The sequence below is a fragment of the Nyctibius grandis genome, chromosome 5 (assembly GCF_013368605.1).
Source record: "Nyctibius grandis isolate bNycGra1 chromosome 5, bNycGra1.pri, whole genome shotgun sequence".
In the NCBI taxonomy this organism is placed as follows: domain Eukaryota; kingdom Metazoa; phylum Chordata; class Aves; order Nyctibiiformes; family Nyctibiidae; genus Nyctibius; species Nyctibius grandis.
The window spans coordinates 26517213-26527409 of NC_090662.1; the positions used below are offsets into that span (position 1 = coordinate 26517213).

A 10197-nucleotide genomic window follows, 5' to 3' on the forward strand; every position below is an offset into this window, starting at 1 on the left:
TGCTTCCACCATATCATATTGACAGTTCACACCCCGCTGCTTGTTCAACTGATACCATGTGAAAGCCTTTTTTAACCTGAATGCTAGACTGCTCTTCAAGTTTCTCTGTCTGACTGAATGTCTGCACTGGGGTTAGTTCTTCCTAGATACAGCCGTGTGCGCTTGTACTGAATGGATCTCAGTTGAATAATTCTGCTGCATCCTTAAAATATCTACATTAATTTTTAACCTTTAAGTCAATATGAACTGCAGCTTTATTCATCACCCACTTCCCTTTCTGTTAGATCAAGATTTAGGGCCTGGTACACAACACCAGTGACCTGACACAGCCCAAAGCTTAATTTTGGCTCTATATAGCCTTATGAACCATTTTTTCCCATGTCAGTGTGAAACTGCACTAACATATGGGCTCAGGTACTATCCTCCAAGCAGGCTTGACGGGTGCAGCTGAGAAAGATCTCAGGTTCTTTCCCAGGAGACTTCCCTAATGCTCATGAACATGATGCAAATATCTGGTAGATTTTCACTCACAGAAACCCAGGACTATGTGTCTGCTTGAAAGCTTCAAACCACATTTATTGTAAATTCATGGAAAAAAGGAAGAAGAAACCACAGGTTGGTAAACTATTACATCTCAGTGTGAAGAACTTGTCCAGTGATGTGCAATCAGATATTGAAAAGAATATCTAAATAAGCAGCAATTTCTCAATAGAAATCTCATTAAATAAAAAAGAAAATTATTTCCATATTTACAGATTACAAGGCAAACATAACCTTAAAGCATTGTTTCGTATTCAGCAGGTTCATTTCTTTGAAATAAAAGAGAAACGGTTTGAATCTAAGAGCGTACTTTGGAAGCAGCTTGCTACACAGTCTATTTTACCACCAGTGAATGGACGAGTAGCCTCCCCTTGGCCACTGCAGTGCTCTGCTTCTTCTGTCGTCCAGGCTTTCACCGAAGGGCTTCTGGTACCTCCACCTACAAAAGCGGGGGTGGGGAAGGTGTTCATTACATTGGCTGTACAGTCTGGATGGCAAAATTCCTACCGGAGCTGCAGACACATTCCCAAGATCCCTGTGCTATGCAGCATTTCCTGTAACAAGCCTGAACCTGGGAAAGTAACCCACATTCCGTCAAAATCACAGTCGAATAGAAATCAGTGTGCTGACAAAAGCCTAACCACAGGAAGGCCTCCCCACAAATGTTATGCTGACATTTCTAAGATTTTTTTTATGAAATATATATTACTAAAATTAATTGAGCTTGTGCTATATCTGAGCCACAATCAGCTACTGACATATGATCTCTTACTTACCCGCCTTAATTGCTTTATGCTGCTTGCCCGAATTGCTTCCATAAGGCTGTCATGGAGAGACCGTTGTGGGGTGGAGGGACGGGTGGAGGGTTGTGAACCTTCCTCTGATTTTCTGTCCGAGATGGATTTTAGAGAATCTTTAATTTCTTTTAATATGCTGTTCTCATGTTTTTTGCTTTTTTTGCCTTTTTTCTTTTTCTGTCCATTCTGTAAAGCTCTTCTTGAGCTTTCTTGCTGTTTGATGACTTCAGCTATATTCCTGGTTGGTGCCTTCTTCTCTGGAATAACCGGGAGAGGAGGAGGAGGAGGAGGTGGGGGTGGAGGGGGAGGTGGTGGTGCAGGAGCTGGAGGCTGACTTTTCACTGGCAGTGCTTTCTTAGGGAGCTTTGGAGAGGACCAAGGTGAGCTCTTAGGTGACACATAAGGTGAGGACCGAGGCGTCCCTTTCTGCAAGACTTTGGTCTTTGGATTGATGGCTCCGTCACAACCAGACTCTTGTTGCCGCTGCTCCTGCATACGCTTTTGCCTTTGTTTATCCATATTTCTTGTCAGGATACTTGTCATGCTCATTCTTGGGCCAGCAAGTTCAAAGTGGTATCCAAGCTTGACCAGAGTGGTGTTCTCTTTCAACAGTTTAACTATGTCCATTTCCACCTGGCTGCCCATGATGTGCCTTTGATTGTGGAACCGCAGTTCTGTTAGAACCTTGTTGTTCTGCAAAGCTCTCATGATGGCCAGCACTCCTTTGCCTGTGATAAAATTTGACTCAATATTCAGACTAGTTATATGCTGATTTACCTTTAACATACCAGCAATAGCTATCGCAACGTTGTCGTCAGCGTGCGTGTTAGCCAAGCTGAATGACTTAACCACTGTGTTGTCCCTCAGGGCCTGAGAAAATTGTATGAGCATCTGTGAAGTGATGTTTTCAATGTTGTTCAGATTGACTTCTGTGGTGTCAGGGTCATTGCTCCTAACCTTTTCCAAAGCATCCTCAATAACTGTTGGATTTCCACAAGGGTGGATGGCACTGCTTTTTAAGCTCAGATTATCAGTGTCTTTTCCATCGTGGCCATTGAGTAAGTTTTCATAGTCCTCTGCACCATCACACTTTTTGCTTCTGATGTGGTCGGAACTCCTGCCATCCTCAGGTCTTTCATCACCTGCAGCATTTTGCTTTTCTTCATCCTCGTCATCACTGTCATCTTCATCTTCCTCTTCTTCTTCTTCTTCTTCTTCTTCTTCTTCTTCTTCTTCTTCTTCTTCTTCTTCTTCATCCTCTTCAGTACACGCCTCCTCAGACACTTCACTATTACTTTCTGTAAAATATTCTTCTTGAATGTCTTCTGAATTGTCGTCTTCTTGCTCAGAGTCCTGAACAGCAATGTAGGTGTGGGTGTTAAACATGATTGCAGCAATGTAGTGCCTTTTTTTCACAAAAAAAATTATCTTGAAACTATGTAAGTTAATACTGAAAGCTAAAAATATATCCCCAGAAACAGAGGCAGTTAGGAGAACAGAAAATGTTTCAGCACCTAACATTTTTTTAACAGTATTTCTTTCATATTCTTTAGAAGACAAATGCTTACCATAAATTGGAACTTTTTTATTGATGTCTATGATTCTGCCAAGAGAAAATTTGATACAAGACATTGCAGCATGGATATACTTCACGCTTTCTATGTGTTGGCATGTCCACAAGGGGATGTTATTTGGATCCTTGCCAGCAGAAACATAAGACCGCAATTTCAGAATGGACATGATCTATGAGCAACAAGTTTCTTGTTTTCATAAGGATTAGACATCTGTGTCTGTGCTCAGACTCCTTTGCACATGTTAGTACATCTAAAAAAGCTAAAGACTGCCATGATTTAGAATACAAATAGTGTTTCCCCATGTAAACATGTGTATCGACATGCAAAATAACACAGAATTACAGGAATCATGTCGAAAAGACTCTGGATGCACTATATGAGCTACACACACTTAGAAGCTATTTGTGAAGAAAAGATTCAGACACATTCCCACAGGTAACAAGTAATCACATGTCAATAATCCCCAAAGGTTTGCCAAGAGCTAAGACTGTGCTCACTGACAGCTGCCACAGGTCAGCTGCCATACTGTAACTCACTATAACTCATTGCCTACCCAGTAAACACTGTTTTTCTAAACACCCAAGGTTATTTTAGTGTGTTTGGTGGGCACAAAAATGGCAAATTTGGATCTATTTCTCAAAGTTCTGCCTGGTGCCCTCAGCAGTTATGGTGGCAGAGGACAATTCTCTGTGCAGAAACAGCAAAAGTCCTGCACCCCAGGGAAGTCTAACTCCCCATGGAGAACTCCAGAAGCATGTAGGCCATGCCTGAACCCTCACACTATGACCAACCTTAAACCTTTTGCCCAAAAAGATCTCCCATGTCCTGTTTTGTCTACCGGACAAGCCATAGCATATGCCTTTTTATTTACATCTGTAAATGTTTATAAAATTTTGAATGAAATACAATTGTTCTATATGCACTACTTTAGCAACATTGATATTTTAGTCTTTGTAAAATACTAGGGGATATTTTACAAAGTGACTACACTCTGCAGAAACACAGTGATTCTGTTTTTGCTTATGGAAAAAAAAATGGTTACTAACATGACAGCCTATTTTTAGAAAACCTGTGCGGTTTTAGGTTTGCTTAATCATCTGGCTCTAAAAATGCAGGGAAAGATTAAAATAATAGTAATGACAGATTGCACAGTACTCTTTCACAATCTTGAGCAGATTTCTGTGTTGGGACACATGCAAAACAAATGGCAATTGTAATGTTTGCAGAAGCATGACTCCAATGAAACAGGACATTGAGCTGTTCCAGCCTGTTGCTCCTGAGCATGCAGCACCTGGAGGGCTTGCAGGGTCCGTCTCCATTGCCCTGCACATGGAGGGCTTGCAGGGTTCAACCCCATTGCTTCCCCTGTGGATCATATCTGGGAAGGCCCTTATACTGAGAGATGCTGTGCTACATATAGAAACAGGCCTGTGTTTAAGCCAGGTTTATTATGGGACTAAGATTTATATCTGTAGCTTCTATACAAATATGCAGACTTTTAAAATCTGAAAACACCAGGTATCCAGGAACACAACTTCATGGCTATGCTTTTATCTATCCAGGAATATACACCACAGCCTTCAACACAGCTGCAGATTAGCAGAAGTTGGTGCCTCTAAACAGACTGCTAATACACTTAAAGACACTAGAATAATAAAAAAAAAACCTTGATTTTTCTTTTTGAGTGGCATTTCTGGGGTCAAAGGGTGAATTTAGTTTCCTGTCACATAGATCATTTGGTGTCATAACAATCTGCATGATAATTTTGAAATCGAGTACTCTTCTCTTTGCAGATCCACACAGACATGCTCTGTTATTGTGGCAGCATTTCAGTACAGGACTGCTACAGGCAGCCTGTAGGGCTTCATCTTACTTTGTAGTAGTAACTCGATGAAAAGTTAGGACTAAGATAGTCAATGCAGAGAAGTAAATATCTCTGGAGGGCAAGTAATTCACCCTAAAAGGCTATCTTCAGGATGTTTGCCTTCTGGAGGGGCTGATCTCTCACCACTAACTATAGAAGGAGCACAAATAACCTGTCTTAGATAAGGTGTCTAACTTTCAGACAGTTGAGGGCAAGAAGAAAATTGCTTTCAAGAAACTCAGAAGGAGCTTTCTTACTGCCTTCAGTGGAGAGAGCATTTGTGCCCTCTACTTCAGCGTGTCAACATCTTCACATTTACAGATGCATTTAGGAAGTTTCTTCTCAGATCAAAAAGAATAGAGGCTTTTGCCAGCACTTTGAGGTTTAGCCAGTACCCACTGTTAATGCTGTATAGACATGGAAAAAGAAAAAAAAAATCCTGCCATTATATAAGACACCAAACTAGAGCTGTTCGGAAGGTTTTTTGGAACTGCCTAGGTTTCGAGTTCCAGGCTCAGCTGGAAATAAACATTAATCTTGCCATTGCCTCCCTAGGACTTGACAAACAGGGAGTGAACTCAACGTCTGCAAGCTGATACTAATGGTCTGATGACAGCTAGTGGTCTGTGCACTTGCCTGCAAAGACATTACACCACCATTCACGAGCAGGAGAAAACACTTACATGTAAAGAAATCCTGGATATTGTTATTGCAAGCTAATATAATCCAGGTGAATTTTCTGTAGGAGAATATTTTTTCTAAATGTACAAACTGTAATTGTTTCCTTGTAAATGAACCGAGCTTCTGAATCAATGCTGTTGGAAGTCCAGTTCTGCTGTCTTTGCCTTTGTTGTATTATTTTCTACCTAAATATGGGAAAAAGTGTCCTTATAAGCAAAGTCAGAGCTTGGTATGAAGCAGTGCTTAAAAATGGAAAAGCTACTCCCATCCCCAAGTCCCTGCTTTGCTTGAAATTACATGGAGCCAATGTGAAAACAGAAGTTGCTTTTTGATAGAGCTCAGTCTCACAAATTGTTTTAGCAAGGGCCCAGGGGATGCCAACACAGACATTATCTGGGACTGAGAGCGCTCATCGCCTGCTAGGACTGAGCCCTTCACTCCTGCCCAGCTGGACTGTTCATTTGCAGTTCAGGGACCAGTTTTCATTACAAACATTTTTATTCCAGGGGATGAATTGCCTAACAAGCCCTATTGGTTGTTTTTTGGGGAATACAGACAAACGGTTTGGTTGATGACTCTACTCCAGGCCACTTTTTAAATGACTTACAGCTACCCTCTGACAACAGTTGCCAGAAGACTCCCGAGCCGTGCCAAGGATCCTCAGCAGGAACAAAGCAACATAAGCTGCTGACTGCAGTGCAGCTTCCTTCCAGCGAGCATGAAGCCTGGCGGCTGCTTACTTCATTTCTGACATAAGATGTATTCAAAATTATCTTCCTGATGTGCTTGTCAGCAGTCAATACTGATTTTTTTGAAGGAAAGGAAAAGGCACATTTTTTAGCTTGTGAACAAAATCAAATGTTATCCAAAAGCCCACATCGCTACCTGGCAATACTTTCTAACATGATCTTTAAAATTTATTCCTATTTTAATCACTAATGATAGTTTTTATGGGATTATCTTCTGTTCTCAATTGAGCTTTTAAGGTACCTCCAGAGAGAGCAAAAACTCTCTGAGCTAATATGCAGCACTTTAGGAGACACAAAAGTATGGCTCATGACATTCTTAAAAATGTTACAAGAGACTGAAAGAAAATTAAAACAGTCAGCGAGATCATGCCAGGGAAGAACAAGCCCAAACATTTCCAGGAAACAGTGACTGCTTCAGTGCCTTACCTTGTCACATGCACCCAGTCTCTCTTTTTCTAAGAGTTTCTTGGTCTCCCTCTCCCAATAGGCCATCAGCGCTTCCCTGCTGAAAGTCCCTGTCGGTGTTTTCTCCGTCAGGCTCTTCTGCCGTTGTCCCACCGGAAGGTTACGGTCAGGCTCTATGTCCTCCAGCTCCCGCTCCAGCTCCTTCAGCTCCTCTTCAGTGAGAGAAGCGAGGAGCTCATCTTCATCAATGTCTTCATATTTACTGAGCTCTCTTCTGTAGCCAAAGGTAGACATGGTCCCGCTTGGTCAGGCTGGTACAAACCTGAAGTGACTAGGCATTCAAGAAGGCTGAAGGAGAAAGCGGTGTCTCGTTTGGTCAGCGACTGTTTCCCTGTGTAGCTGAGGCACCCTTTTAAGAGTAATCATCGGGGGCTTACGACAATGCACGAAGGGATGAAAGCATGCTCCGTTTTAAGCATCAGACGTCAGCCAGACATCTGAACAGCAAGAATGTCCCAACACTAGTGTTTGCAGGTCCCTTAAAGAGGGGGATTATTGACACACTGGCCATGGCCATATTTAGAGCAGGCAGCTAGCGGGAGAATACCAGCCTCGCGGACAGGGAGGGGCGGCAGCAAATAAAACCCCGTGTGCATTTACACCAGCTTCGTGTCCAAACTGCAGTAGAGAAAGAATAATGCAAATCCATTTAATCCTGAGCTGCCACAGGGGCTGGAAATAAAACACCCTTGCCGTTGTTCACCGGACTTCCTCTCGTTTTCACGGTGTCTGAGTGGAACTGTGCTGTTATCCCGCCAAAGTGTTTGCAGGAGGTTGGGATCAGTGGGAAGGCAGCTTGTGGGGAGGAGGTCGGCATGCCGGCGCCCACTGCTCCTGCAGTGTCACGCCTCGCCAGTAACAAATCACACAACTGGATTGTTTATTAATTTCCCTCTTTTTTTTTGAGGATGAGCAGAGGGAGAATCAGCTTGACATGTCCATTTGGAGCTCCTGCAAGAATTTTTTTCACGCGGAGAATTGCGCTCTGCTGGGGGAGTGAGCAGAGTCCCCCAGAGCTTGAGGGGAGCCAGCCCTGCGTGGGCAGCAGGAGCTCTGTCCTCATCGCTTCTGACAGCCCCTAGCAAATGAAGGCCTCTAGTGGCTATTTTAGTTAATGGCCATTGCTTGATGTAGCTGACTGATGTGCAGCTGGAGAGTGCCCTTCGATGCCTAATTTTAAAGGTATCATGTCTGTTAATAAACGATATATTATTCTGATATTATTTACATACAGATACCTGATTCGTCTATTTACAGTTCTCTGTGTATAATTCAAATTTCCAAACTAAAAGGAACTTCAAAAAGCAACATACCCTACTCACTTCTAAATTAATATTCCAAAGGAAGTCCTTGGCAGCAACACGAATATTACCTTCAGTGCTACTCCTTGCTGAGGCGTGATACAACACTGGGCCAGTGGTGATTTTTTTCTATATATAAAATGTCAGTGATGTCCATTCCAGCCATGAGATAAGAGAATTTAAAGATGCTACTAAAGACGGACAAGGTATTTTCTTGTAAATGTCTCCCCCGAAGCAGGGGGGAGATTGGCACAGTTAGGTGAGGTTATGAGAGGTTTGGGTCCTTTCTTGATCCTGTATATGTCACTCACGGTAGTTTAGGATGCATTCTATATAGGGAGATGGCCAAGGGACAGACCCATGAACACTCTAGAACAATTTTTATACAAGTAATAAGGCTGTAGTGCATGGCAAATCACACACACACAAATGATGCTAAAACTGTAAAGCCAAGCACTTACAGGTCAGAAAATGTGGGGATAATATTTGTCCTTGCCTGCTGATGAGCACTGAAACACAGTCCTTAATTCCATAATTCTGTAATCATATATTTTGATCCTGGACCCACAAGCCCCCACGACCTTTACCCTTGTTCAGTGCACAAGAGAGATCATGCACATTTCACAAACAGCCGTTTAGCATTTGGTTTTGCCCCTGTTCTTCAGCATGTCAAGTCTACCAATGGCTTTATTTCTCCAGCAGCCCTTTCAGAACATGTGAAGGAGGGAGGAGGAAGAATAGAGGTACAGAGACATTAAGACTGAAAGTACCAACTAATTTGGACTTTAGGATTCCCTAAATAAAGTATTTATTTAATACCCTCCTTTAAAAAAAGGGGTATTTGGCATTGTGCAGCACTTCAGCTCATCAGGGCTCAGCTCCTGTGGGCATCAGCTACTGTTGAAGCTGCCCACCACTTCAACAGTTCAGAGCACAGGTTGTCACTCAAATGTTTCAATTATGATTAAATTGACTTGTCCAACTTCCCAGAGGAACTCTGCTTCAAAGACAGGAGTGATGGTGTTTTCCTGTTATTAGCATTCCTGCCTGAAACCTTTTGTTCTCATTACACAGTCCTATTCCTCAGACATTATACATGTTTGGATTTCTGCAAAAAGCAAGCAAAAAAAATAGCAGTCTGAGCATCCTGTTATATGTGCCAGGCTACATGCTTGGTCACACCTTTATAAACAGTTTAGGAAGAGACCTTGTGCTAGTGAGGTGGCACAGTGAACTTCCTTCCATCACAGAAGCCACAAGAGCAGAGCGTGAACCATATGTAGTATGTGAGGATATGTTGACCACTATTTAGGATGAATCCTCCGAAGTGCTTCACCGCCTCCTAACAGAAAACCCAAACTCATCTCCCTAACGCCCTGCTGAAATACTGAATGCCGGGAATAAAGCATTTCACATACCGGCCTTGAAAACTCATCACTGAATCAACAAAATTCTTAAAAGGTTTGTTCCCTTCAGGACTTAGGCTAGGATGAGAGAAAAATAGAACTGGGAGCACTCATTTTATAGGAGGAGGATTCACTCTGCCATTCCAGATTCTTGGCACCCAGGTTTCCGAGTGGGACAGAGCCCACTCAGAGGCAGCTACATTGCAGACAAAACTTTCCATCTTTTCTAGCCCAGGTGATCTATTTTCTTGGTTTTTAAAAGCAGAAACACTTCTAAATGTTTTTTTTCCTTTCCAAGCAATTAACTATTTCAAGCAGCAACCTAGGAAACTTTGTTCTGCTTCTCACACGTTTCCACACTTTGAGCACGTTGGCCCAATGGCTAAAAGGACACGAGCAACACCCGAGGGGTGGTACCCACTCACCCCCCGGTAGGGCAAAGCCCACAGGTTAGATTTTACCTCCGCTCGGGTGAGTGCAGGGAAAACTACAGGCAAGCAGAGGGCTGCACAACCTTGTCCTCAGGCGCAGGACATGGCCGGCCCCAGGACAGCGGCTATTTCAGTCACGGCTCCCGAGGACAGCCTGTCAGACAGATGCGTTGGCTCGTACCGAGCTGCAGTCCCACGCTGCAGGAACAGGTCCAATTGCCATAGAGCACATTAAAAACAATGCACCACAGCACGTCTGGGCTTTCCCCATCTCTCCCGCGCTGCCCTTCTGCCTGCGGTGCTCACTCCTGCCTCACCCCACCGCTTTGGCACCCTCATTCCTCACCCGGCTCCCTCCCTCCCACTGCCCCCTCATGCAGACCCTGAGG

At 43.3% G+C, this 10197-nt stretch overlaps 1 protein-coding gene across 1 annotated transcript; it reads right to left on the bottom strand.

Moving 5' to 3' along the window:
• Window positions 1-550: 550 nt before the first annotated feature.
• Window positions 551-10137, bottom strand: LMOD2 (leiomodin 2). The gene is made up of 3 exons (XM_068401581.1): window positions 6632-10137; window positions 1317-2690; window positions 551-979 (listed from the first exon to the last, which is right to left on the bottom strand). Exons 1-3 carry the CDS (start codon window positions 6902-6904, stop codon window positions 953-955), a joined length of 1674 nt encoding a protein of 557 aa, XP_068257682.1. The 5' UTR covers window positions 6905-10137; the 3' UTR covers window positions 551-952.
• Window positions 10138-10197: the final 60 nt, after the last annotated feature.

Bases quoted from the DNA above. Each gene is read 5' to 3' on its own strand.
- LMOD2 (XM_068401581.1), bottom strand. From the start codon at position 6,904: ATGTCTACCTTTGGCTACAGAAGAGAGCTCAGTAAATATGAAGACATT. The intron at 2,691-6,631 runs GTAAGGCACTGA...ATTGCTGTTCAG, and splicing joins GACTGGGTGCATGTGACAAG to GACTCTGAGCAAGAAGACGA. The intron at 980-1,316 runs GTAAGTAAGAGA...CCGCTTTTGTAG, and splicing joins GCATAAAGCAATTAAGGCGG to GTGGAGGTACCAGAAGCCCT.